The sequence below is a fragment of the Haplochromis burtoni genome, unplaced genomic scaffold (assembly GCF_018398535.1).
Source record: "Haplochromis burtoni strain Fernald_Lab_line unplaced genomic scaffold, NCSU_Asbu1 Contig_26, whole genome shotgun sequence".
NCBI classification, from domain to species: domain Eukaryota; kingdom Metazoa; phylum Chordata; class Actinopteri; order Cichliformes; family Cichlidae; genus Haplochromis; species Haplochromis burtoni.
The window spans coordinates 2,380,027-2,396,710 of NW_024582387.1; the positions used below are offsets into that span (position 1 = coordinate 2,380,027).

At 40.2% G+C, this 16,684-nt stretch overlaps 1 protein-coding gene across 5 annotated transcripts in view; it reads right to left on the reverse strand.

Moving 5' to 3' along the window:
* Positions 1-1,446: 1,446 nt before the first annotated feature.
* Positions 1,447-16,684, reverse strand: part of LOC102305743 (membrane-associated guanylate kinase, WW and PDZ domain-containing protein 3) — a 122,677-nt gene continuing 107,439 nt past the window's right edge. For 2 of the 5 annotated variants that reach the window (XM_042218997.1, XM_042218999.1), the window contains 14 exons: positions 15,457-15,648; positions 14,075-14,716; positions 13,775-13,816; positions 12,290-12,321; positions 11,538-11,703; positions 11,351-11,445; positions 11,024-11,231; positions 10,078-10,260; positions 9,440-9,625; positions 8,906-9,002; positions 8,238-8,343; positions 7,822-7,959; positions 6,154-6,292; positions 1,447-5,175 (listed from right to left, as the gene is read on the reverse strand). In XM_042218997.1, coding sequence (XP_042074931.1) covers positions 4,073-5,175; positions 6,154-6,292; positions 7,822-7,959; positions 8,238-8,343; positions 8,906-9,002; positions 9,440-9,625; positions 10,078-10,260; positions 11,024-11,231; positions 11,351-11,445; positions 11,538-11,703; positions 12,290-12,321; positions 13,775-13,816; positions 14,075-14,716; positions 15,457-15,648 — 3,329 coding nt within the window. In that variant the 3' untranslated portion in view covers positions 1,447-4,072. Of the gene's footprint in view, positions 5,176-5,331; positions 5,422-6,153; positions 6,293-7,821; positions 7,960-8,237; positions 8,344-8,905; positions 9,003-9,439; positions 9,626-10,077; positions 10,261-11,023; positions 11,232-11,350; positions 11,446-11,537; positions 11,704-12,289; positions 12,322-13,774; positions 13,817-14,074; positions 14,717-15,456; positions 15,649-16,684 lie in introns of all 5 variants that reach the window. The other 3 variants (XM_042219000.1, XM_014332279.2, XM_042218998.1) reach the window with 3 other exon arrangements.

Genomic DNA, 16,684 nt, shown 5'->3' on the forward strand with positions numbered 1-16,684 from the left:
TGTCAAACCAATACTTAATTCCTGAAAGTACTATTCTTTATATTGGTCAACAGGGGACGATACTTCTGGTTTCAAAAATCTCTCCTACTGCATGGAGGTCACTGGGAAAACTGCTCTTTACTCCACTTGATCTGAGACCTCAGTAAACAAAATTACCTAATGAGTTTATAGTCACTACTTCTACTCCTACAGGCTCTAAAGAGGCTTCTTTCTGCTCTGAATTTGGTCTTTTTTGACAGGAAATTCTAGCGACTTTTTGAGTCAACGTTAAGCGGCCATTAAAGGAATGATAATGGGACTTATCAGGGCCATTTCCTGCTCTATATCAAGTATGGTTTCCTTATTATACTAACATACTTTTACTTAATCCTTTTGAGTGCACTGCTTTAGTACCTTTCCTTAAGTAAAGCCTCTTCTAAATAACTGTGATTCTAAATATTATCTTATCAGAAGAGTTCCTTGGGAATGTTCTGCTGCTTCTATGCTGAAAGTCTAGCTGCACCCTGTCTTCAACACATTCTTTCATCCCAGTACCAAAAGTAGAACACAAGATATGATGATTTTCAGCCGTTTAAAACAATTAAGTTGATTGTAAGTCATCCACTCATTGTTTAGGCTGCTCTTCCAATGGCTGAGCTGTTCTCAGAGGGGAAACTCTTAGCATGATTGAGATGCAGAGGTTCAGTACTTTACACACAGTTTTAACAGTTAAAACACCCTTAAGAGCTCAGCTGAAGCTTGTATATGAACAACTGTAAATGCATGTAGTGAAAATCTTAGGCATTACTCTCTAACTGAATGAATTTGACACAAAATACTCAGAAAAAAGGCACTGTTAAGCCTTGCTTAAATTTTTTTTGAAATAGATATTTGAGCTGTGATTCTTTGGAATTAACCCAACTTTAAATTACTGCTTGAAGAATCTAGCACAAGTAACTTCTTAGGCCAAGCATGTACTTCTTTTACAACTTTGAATTTGCAGTTAAATCTTTTCGAAGCACTTGTAATACATTATGAGCCTTCTACTGAAGTGTTTCAACTTTGTGTAAAATGCATGGTAGGACACCTAACCACATTTAGATCTTATCATTTATTCCTTTCATGGTGCCTAAAATTTATAGAGGATTCAAAACCGCTCTTAGGGTTTCACTGGGGCTCTGAGCAGATTCGCATTCTCATTCTAAATATGTTCACATGAGACACGATGGCTTTGGAAATATATACAGCTTCTCTTGTAATTGAAAAACTATAGCTCAGTCAGTTACCATGACAACTGGAAATCTGCCATAGTAACAGTAGCATATACTTCTGCATCATATATGCAACAAATTACTTAGATGTCAAAAGTGTGACACTTGAATTGTTATTTGCTTTACATTTATACAGATAAGATGATGACTATCATTTTATGTGCATCTCAGTTTCAATACAACAAATCCAGAAACATGTTTTCAGCAAAACTTTATTTTTCAGTGCATGAACAGAATACCATATCAAGGTCATTGCCTATCCTTTTCAATCCATTTTTAAATATTTTTCTCTTTTTTTACATAAAAAAATAATGGAGCGATTTAATATACCTCTATTTTTTTCTCCCCAAAAGAGCACTCGGCAAGTATTTATAAAGGTGCTGTACAATGTACAAACATTTACATCTACTGTTCCTACAGAATGTAGAAGATACCACAAGGATTGTGTTTTTCTTTTTTCTTTTTTTTTTCTAATGAAGCAATGCAAGGCCACAGTATGATGCAGAGATGTCAAACAAAATTGTTCAAATGAAAGCATAAAGCTGTACTACAGTGCAGGGGACATACAATAAAAGAGGATATTATCTGATTCTGAACCAGAGTGAACTTTTTTCAGCACTCGGGGTTGGATTTACTCATTCAACCAACCAAACTATTGCACAAAAGCCTACCACTGATTGGCTCAAAGTACATCCTCTAGGGATTTGTAACCTGAAAACTCCTTTATACAATCACAGACTTCAACCACCATTCAGCTCTCATTGATAACGACTTTATCACACATTTGCTACAATTCAGTTTTCCCTGAGCTCATCTGAATGTGTTTATTTCAAAGTTGTATTTGCAAGTATGTTGAGTATATTTGCGTATCACTTCAAAAATCCTTTAAAGCGGACCTATTATGCTTTTCTTCATTTTCTGTCTGGCACAAACCTCAAATAATGAGGTCATTGTACACACAAGTAATCCAAGTGAGCCAAAAGCTCAGACTGCTCTAAATGGTTTGTTATTTTTAGACAGTTTTTTATTTGAAAGAATGCTAAAGACACACAGCAGCCCCTCCCACCTGCTGTTTCTGTTTGCCAATAAGAAAAAAAATTGGCATAAAGGTAAGGGCCAAGGAACTAAAACACATTTTTCCAGACAGAGAATGACCTGAATGCTACACAGCGGCCCAATATAACTTAAACGAGTATTATTATTAGGCAAATAGGCAAAGCGACTCTTATGGTGTCCAAGCATAAAAGTATGGAGCTATAAATCAGCATAATATGTCCTCTTTAAAGTAACAGTGAAATCTGACTATTTCTTATTTTTATAGACTGCACATTATAAAACTACACTGGTCTTCTCTGTGCTATTGGCTCCCTTTAATATGTAAGGTGGAGAGTTTTCTGTATACATGCCTTATTTCAGCAGCTTGTTCGGTATCTTAGTAAACCACATCATTCTCTGGCCTCTTTCATCCTTCAAGCTACCCTGGCACATAATCACACAGCAGTACCTACAATATAAACCCTCATTTATCTTTTCATCAACAAGCAAATGTAAAACAACCAGAGACATGATTCAGAACTTGCACAGCATTACATAAATTGCCATTTCCCCCTTTAACAGTGATCATTTCAAAAAACCAAAAAATAAAAAAAAACATTAAATAAAAAAATAAAAAAAAAACAATAATAAATGCAATGTTTTGGTAGCAAGTATACATCACAAATTAAATACAACTCATGGTCAATCTGTTATGCTACAAGGGCAGATGTGGTGCAATGGAATTAATAGATAGAATTTCCAAAACACACATTCAAATATATATATATATATATATATACATATATATTATATTTCACAATGAGACACATTTTGAGCAATTTTAAACATTTGGTACAGCAGTTTGCACGTTACATCTATACATTTCATGAACTACAAATTTCATTGGTAATTCCTACCACTGAAGTACATTGGAAATAAGGTGAAAGCTCAAATAACATGGGACAAATTTCTGAAAGTCTTTATCAAAATGCGGAATGGCTTGGTACAGCTACATATACATATATTCATCTATTACCTCAATAAATTACACACTGGTTAGTTATCATACACATGGTAAACAAGATCTCAAACCACAAGTTTCTGGTCTTTTAAATGATACTGTCTGTATGAAGGTGTGTCATGACTATAGCCATAGAACAGTCTAGATTACCCAGTAACACTTGCTGTATTTGCCTGGTGATCAGAATGAAAATTATAAATAAGAAATGGGTTCATCCTCAGCGATGTACAGAACGCGTGCAGTAAAACAAACAGAAGGACCGACTGCATGCAGTTGAGCAAACTGATAAGAAGAATACAGTTGAAATACTCAACAATGACACTGAGAGCAAAATTAAACCCTAGATGAGTCACACTGTATATTCTACAGACGAGAGGCGAGGGCCTTTCTCTTTTCTTTGCATATGGGTCATTGCATTGTAATGGGTGAAGCGCTGTTTGTAGTCGTGGTTCCACAGGAGGCTCGCGGGATTGGCACATATTCACATTTCTGAATGTCTGGTCTGACAAGGCCCCGAGCATGTCCTATATGCTGAAGTCCCACGTCAAAGATGCTAAAGCAGCAGACAAGGCGGAGGGGAGCTGCTACATGCCACATGTGATGTCACAGGGCTCCCACAATACAAATCTGGCCACAGTCTAAAATGGATAAATGTGGCACCATGTTGCACTTCTCTGTTTTATGGAAGAACTCAGAAAAATAATCCACTGAGGATACTGTAAAATATTCCATGGCACAGCTCACGTCCTTGTGATTCAATATTCCATCACAAAGGGTCACAGAGGACTTCTGCCTCAGAGAGGATTTTGGCTGAGCTGGGCGTTTTCCAAGGGCCAGGGCTAATAGGTCCCTTCAGGGTTTGTGGGGCTCCTGGAATGCTGTTTACAGAGGCCACAAAGTTGTCCTTTAAGCTGTCTTCTTTGGATTTAGAAAATGTGTCTTCTCTTCCTTTTATATCTCTTGGTGAATTCACAGAACCTTTCCTACGCCATACATTTTTAAAAGACAGCGGTGATTCTCTTTTGCTAATAGTCTCTTTACTCGTAGTCCTGTTTTCTGTAAGTTTACCCTTGGCATCAACGTCTCTTTGCCCTGAGTCTTTACCTGTACCTTTCTCGCTCTCTCTTAGTGTACTAGAAAATGTCCTGTGGCGGTGAGATTCCCCAATCGACCTTCTTTTATAACTTTCTTTCTCATGGAGAGACTTGGTCCTTTCTCTTCTCCCTTCCATCTCCCATCCTTGAGGGTATTTTCCAATCTCAAAATTCCCCCCTTTTCCATTTTTATTTTCATGACTTAAGCTTTCTCTACTGGATGAACCCTTTAATCTCTGCTGAAGGCCTTGTTGATTCTCGGTGCGTTGCAGGGCTGATATCCCTTGCTGTCCAACGTGAGCGGACTTCCCAGGACTGGCAGATTGCGTTTTTGTCTGTGTGATAGGCACCCTTTTTCTGTTCATTGTTGCTTCCTGTGCCTGACTCTCAGTCTTTTTGGGACTGTGTAGTTGCTCTTTGGCTTTAGGAAAAGATTCCTCTGTTTTCTTTGGGCTGCTTAGCTCTCTGGAGTCGTTCGTGGGCCTGGTCCTCTTGTAGAACTTCACATGCTCATTGGAGGTGGGAAGGAGCCCTTCTCCCTCCGTGTCCGCCCACTCAACACTTTCCTCCACTGAGCTTAAACCCCCGCTGCTGCGGGATTTGCGGCCTTGTGGAGAAAGTGTGCTCCAGCTGCGGGAATGCGTCAGTTTGCTGGAGAAAGGAGAGGAAACAAAGGTGGAAGCCCCGGTGGGATATGGAGAGGAAAGGGGTGATGTGTCAGAGAAAACTTCTCCAAAATAGCTTGTGGGTGAAATGACTTTTTGATCATGTCGACCTGCAAGAGCAGCACAAATTTGACATGAGGAGACCATAGGTATGCAAGGATAATAAATATGGCACACAAAATACTTAAATTCAGAATGACAGGGAAAGTAAATAAGATTATATTATATAGAGGTAAAGGTGGGAAAGCATGTGGGAAAAAAATTACCAAGGTAAAAGAGAAGAGCCCAGTAAAAGCAGTGAAGGTGTTAGTGTTGGTGCTCAGTGTAATAGCACACAGTAGAGGAAGTTGTATTACCTGCATCAGGGGAAAGAGAAGAAACGCCAAAGGAAGCAGACAGTTAAAGAGTTAATGACTAAATAAAAACAAAACAAAAAAACACACACAGCAAAGAAAGCACATTGAAATCAATGAGGGCTTAACTACAAAACAGGCTCCATCAACTAACAAATGGATGCAGTAATTATCATTAGGTGGATTTATTGTTTGTGCATGTATTTAACTACTGCCAGTGTTCCTTCCTTGTAAACTGGGAAATAGCAGCTAAACTCTTTAGGAAATAAAACAATTTAGTTTCTATCTAAAACTTCATGTAAATATTAAAAAAATATTAAAGGAACAGGCTGACTTTGGCATACCAGTTTCATAACAAAGCTAAATACAGTATCAAGCTACAGCCAGCAGACGGAAAGTTTAGATAAGCATTAAAATTGGAATGATGGGGAAAGAGCTGTCTTTGCACTGCAAAGGAAAAGGTCAAAATAACACCCACACCCTTACACCCTTACACACACACACACACACACACACACACACACACACACACACACACACACACACACACACGCACGTCTACAATTATGTCTATTTGTAAATGTCATTGAGCCACTGGCAACCACATGCTTTTGTTTCCAGTTATTCTGCATTGTTAAATCCACCCCCAAAATGAGTGATAATACAACATTTCCAAGCACAAAGTTTGCCCATATCAAATGCAACGCACTGAATAGTTTCAAATGATGTACTCACTCGCATCTTGAGCAAGACCTGCCCCAGGTCTCAGCAGCAGTACCACTTTGTTTCCTCCGGCCTGGATCAAATCAATAGCCCGTGTATGGGAAATGCCACGAGCCGGCTCCCCGTTAATCTCCACTATCTCATCTCCAACCTGTCGGTAATTCAGAAAATTCAATTGTAATACTAAAATATACCTATGAACACTTTGCATATTTTGCCAGTCAAATTCACTGAAACACTTGCTGAAACACAAAATTAAAGTTTTATGCCATGCACACATGCATACACTCCCTTTCTCACATACACACATCTGCCTACACACACACACACACACACACACACACACACACACACACACACACACACAGAGTTTTGTAATACCCTGGAGGTACCTGCTATTATCGGAGATGACAAAATAACTCAGGATAAAGCTTGTAAACATGTCAGTTTGATAGACTCTAATCAGATAGAGTGAACAAGCCTGTTTGTGCAGCAGGCCGGGATTTAGATTCAAAGACAAAAATTTGCAAGGAAACCTCAACACAACCCTTTGACTTTTACAGTGTGGGAGCATTGTCTTTGTCGGGAAGAAATGATAGCAACAAAGTGATGAGAAAATAACCACTGTGTGATCCCTTTGTATCAGAAAGTCATTCTTTCTACAAAGGACCTTGGACCAACTCTCACACTGACTCCCTCACTAGAAGAAAAGAGCTATTGTTTCTCATCAGAATATGTTCTCAGATGACCCTTTCAATGATCTTTCCACCGATGGGAAATCAGCTTTTTCATTATTTCAAAGGTACATGTGTGTATTGCTTTCACGGAGAAGCAGAGATCACCGAATGAGAAAAGAAGCTTGTTTTAAATAATAAAAATGCAGTAGTTGCTACACAGTCCAGAGAACTCTATTTCATCCTGAGACAGGCAAAGTCGTGCCCACAGATCACAGTCTGGCAGGCCTAGGATTGATTTCCACTAGGGAACTTTGCTCCATTCTCTTCCTGTAATAATAATGTGATAGTATCATCCCCATGGGAAAATTCAAATTTTGCTGAACCTCCACCATATGAAGAGAAAATACAGGGTCAATTGCTTTGTGACCTTCCTGTTAACAGCCACAAACTTAAAAAACGGATGCTTGCTGAGATGGATGGGTAGACTGGTGGAGACATACACAGTACACAAATGATGATGAACACGAATAAAAAAACGTCAAAGAACTAAACCAAAATCGTCTTTATCGCTTCGCTGTTTGCTGCGTGGAATTCCATTTCACAATGAAAGCAACAAAACGCTGCACAGATCACACCAGAAAACATCACATGCCCTACAACACTGCAAGTGGCACTTGTTGAAACACAATTCATTAGTTTAATCTCAGTCAACGCGAGGCGACACAAATTATATTTTGATTTACGACTCTCCTTCACAAACTAAATGTGCAACACTACATTTCTGCAAAGGAATGCTTTCTATAATAGCATGTCATGCTGCATGTAGCAATGGTGAGGATAATAACATGAGCTCCAAAACAATACACTGATTGCACTGCATCGTGTTTTATGATTTTTTTTTTCCCCCATTAGTTTTTGTTTGTAATTTCTTGTCAGCTGTGTGATAGTGATATCAACCTCTCAGAAGTGTCCATTTAAACGTTGCAATAAAAGGAGCACTCACATGGATTCTTCCGTCTTGCTGAGCAGGCCCATCTTCTGCAAGTCTCAAGATGTACAAGCCCATGTTATACTCTGTGCCCCCTCGCAGACTGAAACCAAAGCCCCTGGGCCCTCTCTCTAACTCCACTGTCAGACAACCCTGCAGCATGAAGACAACACTCATTTTTAGACATATACAAGTGTACTAACATACATCTTTTGCTGTGAAATCAGTGATACCTCATTAGGAGAATCAGAGAATATTAGAGATGCTATAGTTTATTCTTTGACCATAATGACTTGAAAATAACGTAAAAGAATCAGTATTATAAGTGCATGAACTTTATAAACCTGTGAAAGATGGTGTAAGCACAAAAAATAACCTCTTCTGATAGTTTCTAAGACAAGAAAGGAAGAAAAAAAGGGGATGGCTCTTACCTGGTTGGGCCCTGTCACACACAGCGTCCCCGTCTCACCAAGTGAAAGAGTTTTGTGGTCAGACCAGTTGACTCCTTCCTTTCTCTCCTCCATGTCCAGGTTATAACTAGAACAAACAGCATATGCACTTAATTCCTTCAGCGATACTTGTAAACAGAAGGCCGCAGGCCAACAAATGAAAACGCTTTTATGAAAAACAAAGTGAAATTTAATGCTGAATGTTAAATAGGAAAGGCCTGCGCGTACTCGCACGACACCTCTTATCATCTTACACACGTTTATATTTATTACACCGGTGTCTTTATAGTTTCTCTGGCTTTTTGCTCTGAGGGTATGACAACCTCATTGCCACGTACACGATTTATTTCATGCTCAGTAGTTATTGTGGTGAGACTTTTACTGGAGGTTTATAAGAATTCGTTAAGGTTTTTAGTAATTAAAAAATAGCATCACCATAACCATAATTGAATTTATTTTCAATTTAAGAGCTTTTTGCTGCCTCCTCGGTCTACACTTTCTCAGCATTACATAATACAACTTTCTTATACTTTTGAGTGTTTAGCATAACTTAAAAAAAATCTAACACTTGCAAGAAAACTTACTAACGCTAAACATGCATGAAGAATTATGCAGGTTCTCAGCTTTCTTTTGTGGGATTAAATCCTTACCGCTCATCCTGTAGTGCTGATCTTTGCCCCATGGCTCTGTGCTGAAGAGCTGGACTTTGTTTTGCTGAACTCGCTCCAGATGGAGGGCCCTTGTACTCTAAAATACATTTTAACAACATATTAGAATCAGTATATTATAATATTGATACTGAAAACTCCCACTGGTAAAAAAGCAGACATACAGAATTCTTCTAAAATGATTAATGCTCATTTTAAGCTAAAGGTTTTGCATTTATTTCCCTTTAACAACCCTCAATGAAGCCTTAAAATATCCTAGTAAAGGGATTCTCAGGTATTTTGCTTTATTTTTATTCATACAATCATTTCAGTGAAGAAGGGGTCTAATTTTTCAGTTTCTAACTATCTCAGTTTGAAACTGAATTTTTAATATGGATAATAAAATATTTATATCTTATGAAGGCTCGATTTAATTGATTACCTGGCTGCAAAACTAATGTCCCACTAAAAGGCCACTTTGAACTGAACAGACCCACTAACTACTCTAATAAATGCACCATCCTCAGAAATATTCACCATCCTCGGGAACCACAGTGAGGGTGACGACATTGCCGGCTTCCTTGATAAGCTGGACGATGTCATTATGAGAGAGCTCGATGATGGAGAGTCCATTGACTGCTGAGATACGATCCCCGACGTGCAGCAGGCCACAGCGGTCAGTGGGACTGCCCCCAATGATACGGCCAATTTTGTGTGGGATAACTGAAATGGCAGTAATAAAGACATATGAGGCCCGGTCAGAGTGACCGTTAGGAAGCTGCCTTTTACTGTCTGTTTACTGTCTTTTTTCAACACAATGGCAGTAAGAAGGGTCCCACAATTACTTAGTTTTGTCAGGGTTTGATTCAATCTACAAAAAAGTCTTTCAATTTTCTAAAAAATACTCTTGAGGCCAGAAGCTAGCCATTTTCTGGATATATTTGTAATAAAAAAAATAATAATAATAGTAATAATAATAATAATAATAATAATTACAGACCTATCATTTTTTGTATATGTTACCAACAAGTGTATTAAGAGGCTGTTGAATGGGTTAGTTAAATGTACATGCTTATCAACTTCTTCAGCCTAAGTAAGGCATATGCAGAAATATGCTACAATGTTTGATTTAATTGAATTACGAGAACTGAGCTGACTGAAAAAACTGAACTCACCTCCATGTGGAGGTTTGCTCTTGGACGTGAGGATCACAAAGCCAAAGCCTTCAGTTTCCTTGCGGTGGAGTGTGATGTCAAAAGACTCGTGGTCCAGCGCACTCGGCATCGGTAGGCGAGGTAGTTTGGGAGAACCATTCACCAGCACCGGGGCCATTTCCTGAGGATCTTCATCTGTCACATCTTATATGAAAGGATACAGATGCTAATGCATTTCTGTCTTGAACAATTCTTTTTAAAATTTGAGTGTTGAGGTGTGTATCCTTGAGGAATCTGAGACGATTTGAACTGTCTTGTCTTTGAACTATATGGTCTACAGGTCTACAAAACATGGATGATGATTGTGCTGGACAGTGTCTATCTTGGTAACAGGATAAATGTTTTGTGTAACTCAACTAATCCCAAATATCCAAAATGTTACTTGGAGTAAATGAAAATGCATGGCAAGTGCAGAGACACATTCTGTTTCCTAGTGCTCTTTTCTTTGACCTGCTACACCTCATGCAACTCAGTTTAAATGCATGCATTCATTATTAACATGTTGTTACTGTTTATTTTTGATGATTTGCTGGTTCAGCAGTCTTAGTCTGGAGTAGCTGTACTTCAGAAGCAGAGCTCGTCATCTACTAATCGGTTGGTGGTTTGATTCCTGCCTGCTCCTAGTCTGCATGGCATGCGTAAGATATTAATAATAAACCAAATTTGAAATGTCTCCCTCACTTTTTATGGTGACATTGGTACATTTGGACCCAGTATTAGGTTTTTACACTGTGTAGTATGTGTGTATGTGTTGGACTACTACCTATAAAGCAAACTTGGGCACATTAAAGTTTTACTCTAATCCAATCTGATAAATTAAAAAATCTAGTGCAATAAAGCTCCTGAATGTACTTTTAATTACAAAAAGTTGACAAACATGCCAGGTTTTGCTTGGCTTGTTACTCACCTCTGTAGATCACCTTCCTACGAACAGTCAGCATAACTTGGCCATTTCGGGCAGCGTTGGTCATCAGATCCAAAACCTGCTTGTGCGAACGACCCTTGACCATCACGCCATCGATGCCAATAAGTTCGTCTCCAGCTCTGAGACGCCCGTCCTTCTCTGCAGCTCCATTAGGCACAATGGCACCAATGTACACCTGGGGAAATACATTCTGATATGGGGTTAATAACAGACCCTGACCACTGGGTCAGTGTCTAATAAATACATAAAATTGTATAATTTTAACCAGAAATTAAAATATACTTTCAAGACACTCATTTATACACTTACTGGCTGTTGTGGCCCTTCTCCTCCCAGAACACGGAAGCCAAAGCCTGTTTCAATGTCCCGCTTCAGAAAAACATCTATATCTTTGGCGTGAGGCTCTGTGGGCATAATTTTCCTAGTGTTTAAAGCTGGCCAGAACGACAAAAGGTTTACAAAATTATATGAACAAGTGATGCTGGCCTAAACTTACGTCTGCTCTCCAAAAGAGCTTTGGACTTCAAGTATATCTCTGTAGCATCTCGTTTGGGAGAATCGGCAGAGCGCAGGGTGCTTGTGTTGGAGTGGTAAGGCAAGGCCTGAGGTGCCGAGTCTGTGACAATGTCCAGAGTTTCTGTACTGGCCGTCATTTCCTGTCTCTGACAGACACATGTTGCTTCATGTTTTCAAAAAATAAAACCATTTATGTAGAATATGGCTCATTATCAAAAGCTAGTGGATGAGCATCTAACGGTGATGGATTACAAAAGCAATAAAGGTCACTTTTTATGAAAACATCAAGCAGTTTCACTTTACTTACTTCCTATTGTTTTAAATTCTAAGCAAAGGGATTTGGATACAATATGTTTTAAAAAGTAAAGATTTCCCCAAAGGCTATGACAGGCCTCTTCAGGCAGAAAGGGCAAGTTTCTTATCTAAAACTGTTGCATTAATAATACCACGATATCTACAGAGGCTCATCCATGCTTCATTACCATTGCAGTCCCCTGACAATAGCCGTAAGACTACGAATACAGAAAGGAAGTAATTAAGATTGTTTTTCAGAGCAAACAAAAGAAGGCGCCCAGAAACATAATCAATATTCAAATTTATTGCTATCATTTAATTCAATGCAACAGAAGCTGGTTAGGCTGAAGGACAAAACGCTTTGAAATCAAATTGAGGGATATATCCCCCGTGGGGAAACGATAATGAAGAAATAGACAAAGATAAGATTTTACTCACAGGCTTCAGACTCTTCACAGGCGATGTTTGACCTATGGAGAGACACAGACAGACAACAGAAACGTATTAGGAAATGAAAACAAGATTTGGAACAAGAGTCACTGAGTCACTGTCCACCAGATGGCAGTGACTCTCCGACAGAGAGAGCGAGCATAAAAATAAACCAGTGCTGCTCTAAACTCGAGAGCTGTGCTCACTAAAGAATCATCCATTAGGGAAAATACATTCATGTGCGTTTAAAGATACATAAGAAATATCAAGATACTACACGTGCTGACAAATCAACTGTAAGAGAGTGGGTGAGGGCATTAGAGATTCATGCATATAATTCACTGACTGAAGATTCCCTTCCTGCTCTCTGTTCACTGTACAGCACACCCACATATTCCATCTGAGCCCCCCCCCCATCTCAACGCCCTGCTTTAAGTGAATTAACAAACACTGCTCTAGAGCCTGGAGTCCCGTGGAGCTGGGCTAACACGGCTGATGAGGGCTTAATGGAGCCTGATGTAAAAGGGGAGACACAGCGGTGTTTTTCCGCTTCATTGCAAAATTCCCAATCCAACATCAGAGTCATCAATGGCATGAAATAAGACAACTGTACCATACATACACATGACACACACCTTCCCACACAACTCTTTTTCTTCTATTCTTTCTCTAAGCACTGATGCCCACCAATCCCACAAACAGGAGCACAGGGATCCTCTTCCACGCCACAGGCAATTGTCTAATGAGGGTTAAAACTAGCATTAGCGCTTTAACTGGACAGGCTGGACGAAGCTGAGCCCAGCTCTGCTTTAACTGTGGGGTCATGCAGTGCGTCAGTGGAGCAGGAAGTGGTGATGGCGGCAAAAGAGTGAGCATACGTAGCGTGGGTGTTCTGGGATATGAGGCAGAGGCTCGAGGTGTGGCTATGGGGAGGAAGCCCCTGAGGACGTTCCCTCTACAGCCATTTAGCTATGGATCCCTAAGAAGCATGCAGAGATCTCCTTCGCTCTGCTGATGATCAAAGCCAATCCAGGGTTCATCGACTAGCACAGTAAATCCCTGGGGTGGCAGGGGATGGATTTAGGAGACATTTGTAGGGTGTCTACTCTCCTCTCTTTGCTACTTGGAATAAAGCACATCCCCACACTTACATAATTCCTGCTCACTCACTTGTAACAGAAAGCATTACACCTCAATGGGAGTTGTCATAAAAAAGATGTAGATTAAATGAAAGAAAAGAGAAGGAACACTCAAGAAATGTTAAACATGTAGAGTCTGCATGCCAGAAAATACGACTCTGATGGATTGAGTCTGATCATCATTTGCAAGAGTTAGAGTACAGTGGCACTGTTAGATCTATTCAGCTAAAAAGGCAGCATTCTCTGCTGTGGTGACCTTACACAGATCGCAGTCAAAGTGGCATCACCCAGACTTCTACAGAACAACAGTGTGTAGTCAGTCAGTGCCCCCCAACCAGCCACAACACCACCTCACCTCCTCTCAGTATCAACACGCTGACCTCACCTCCCATGGGCACTGTTGGAGTTGCATTGACAGTAATAGCATATTATGTCACACACACAAGGGCATAAAAGCATAAGAATAATAGAGGGATACACTGAGGAGGAAAAACAAAGATTGCTTGCTGAGAAAGAACAGACAATATGGATCTATTGCTAGTGAGCCACATGAATCTATAGATGCACAAAAAAAAAGTTAGGCAGATAGAAAGACAGGCATGAGGGTGAATCAGACAGACAAGTGCAAACATGTGTTGTTATTTCAGTCTCTCACCTCCTCGCAACACCAGTACATTGACCTCGCTGCCCACTGGTAAGTCTTTAAGGATGTCCACCACTTGTGCATGGCTAAGCGACTGCACATTTTGCCTGTTGATCTCTTTAATCACGTCTCCTTTCTGCAGGCCGCGGCACCACTGGGCATCCAAGATCATCTTCACCTTCTGTCCCAGAGGGCAGTCAGCAATGGCAAAACCAAATCCACCAGGCCCCTTGACCAGTGGCACGCTTACCAGCTCTGGTTGGAGCATCACTGTGGCTGCTTCTCCACCCTGCCTCCCGTTTGGCAGAGCAGCCACAACAGGACGGCCACTGGCATCAGTAGTAACATAGTGGAGCTCCTGTGAGGAGCCATGGAGGACGTCACCTTTGACAAGCAGTGGCTGTCCATTGATCAGGGGCACAGCTGTCACCACCTCTCCACCATGCAGAGCCTGCTGGGGCTGGGTGTCCGGCGGAGGAGGAGGAGGGGGAAGAGGATCGTCGCTGTCTAGATCAACGTCAGGAGGAAGCGGGTATCCACGGCAAAGAACCATGTCCACATACTGGTTAATGGGAATGGACTGAAACATCTGCACTACCTCTGGATGGGTCTTCCCCAGCACACATACCCCATTAATCTCAACAATCACATCACCTAAGACAAGGAGAAAGGAAAGAATGTAACAAGAAAGAATTAATCCCGTGCTTTTTAATCTAGACATCACCTCTCTACTTTTCTTGGAGGAGTCCTTTCTCCTTTTGCCAGACAGTGCTTTTCTCTGAAATGTCCTTTTCCCCTTCACTACTCTCTCATATTTTCATTTTGGCAGCTCCTGGTACCGTTTGAGTTTCCTTTTATCTCATTCATTCCTACTTTATTCTTGTCCCCTCTTTACTCACTACATTGTTGAACAGACCTGAACAGTATTCAACAACAGGAGCTGAGACAGGCGTAGATTTCTGTCACATCATACTACTGTAACCATCACACACAGCCTCATGGCTGTTGGTTTATGTAGACAGCCCAAAGGCAAGATCAGAACCTGAACAATAAAGCTTTTAGATGGTTTCACGCCCACCATAATCAGCCTGCTATAAAACAATGCCCCTGACAATGCTAAAGTTGTTATTGCTTTATTTACTGAAACTCATGGGGCAGTGTTAGGTTAAGTGAAGTCCACAGATTTAAAATTGATACCTGAAGGTGCATCATGGTAACACAGTAGGTACACGTTAGCTACAAAAGAATTTTCAGCAACTTTGCAGAAATTAGCGAACACATGGATCTCCCTTCCAGCTAAATGGGATTTTAATGTTTATTTGAATAAGTGTATCAGCTCTTACTGGTCCTTTTCTGTAGTAAATTGTGAGCATATTTTCAAAAGTTTTGCTCACCAGATGCCATCTTTTTGTCTTGGGCAGCAGGACCGTCGCTGAGCACATTTTTCACCTGCAGAAACTCATCTGTGCGATCACCTCCTATGATGGTAAATCCAAATCCTTGGGAGCTCTTCTTCAGCGCTGTGTGGTAAATCTCCCCTTTCAGCTGGCTGGGGTCTGCTGTGAAGCCAGATGCACCACCTTTACCTGTGCAGAACATCTACGTGTCAGCATGTGCGAGAATGCACATTAATAAAATTATGAGTGAATACAATTTTTATCAAACACAAGCGAAATAACAAAACAATACACAACATGAAAGGCAGCAACAATGATTAATAAATTCATAGCCTTCTTGAAAGATAGCAAAATCCATCCGTGTCCGCACTGAACCTCAATTATACACATTATGTGCTGAGGATCAACACCGTAATTAGTCATTTCTAATTAACAGGCATAATCTGTAAGCCTTAACTAGATAAACCTTTCACAGAGACCTTTTTTACACCTCCCTGCCAACCTGCACAGTCAGACAGATAAAATGAGTTAAAATTACAGCTATAGAAGCTGATACACTCATTTACCTTCATTTGAAAACTATAGAGCTGAACATTGATATAGTACCTCTGACAGTATCCAATTTACCACAGTGTCCTCTGTTATCCCTTCCCTACTGCAATCAGTGACTCAGAAAAAAAAGGTTTATCACTGTAGACTTTTTATAACTGGAAAAAGGAACAACTTAAGGTCAGTGGCAACATCAATATGGACGAGCAGCTTGGCTGTGGCATACACAATACAATAGATAACCGACTGTCAGGGTCACATTGCATTTAACTGGGCAGCTTCTCTATCTGGCATTACTGTGGTATCAGCACTTTAGATCATGGACACACCATTTTTCGCTTGCTGCCTGATGGTTTCTGGCCTGGACCGCATTATAGCTCTGACTCAAAAACAGTAAAAGGGAAACCAGCTGGTGACAAATGGGGCATATTCCTGTGATTCTGCTATATACTGAGAGAGTGTGATGGTACTGTCATTATCTGGGGTCTTTATATTTGAAGATAAATGAACTGTGGCAAAATAACCATCCCCAAGAGACACATATGGAGTAAGCTAAGAGAAAATTACGACTTTTGTACGACACTAAAAATCTCAGTGATAGATATCTTATTATCACAACTTCTACCACAAAGAGAATGACAACAACAACAGGAAATGTATGAAGTAAATGCAGCCT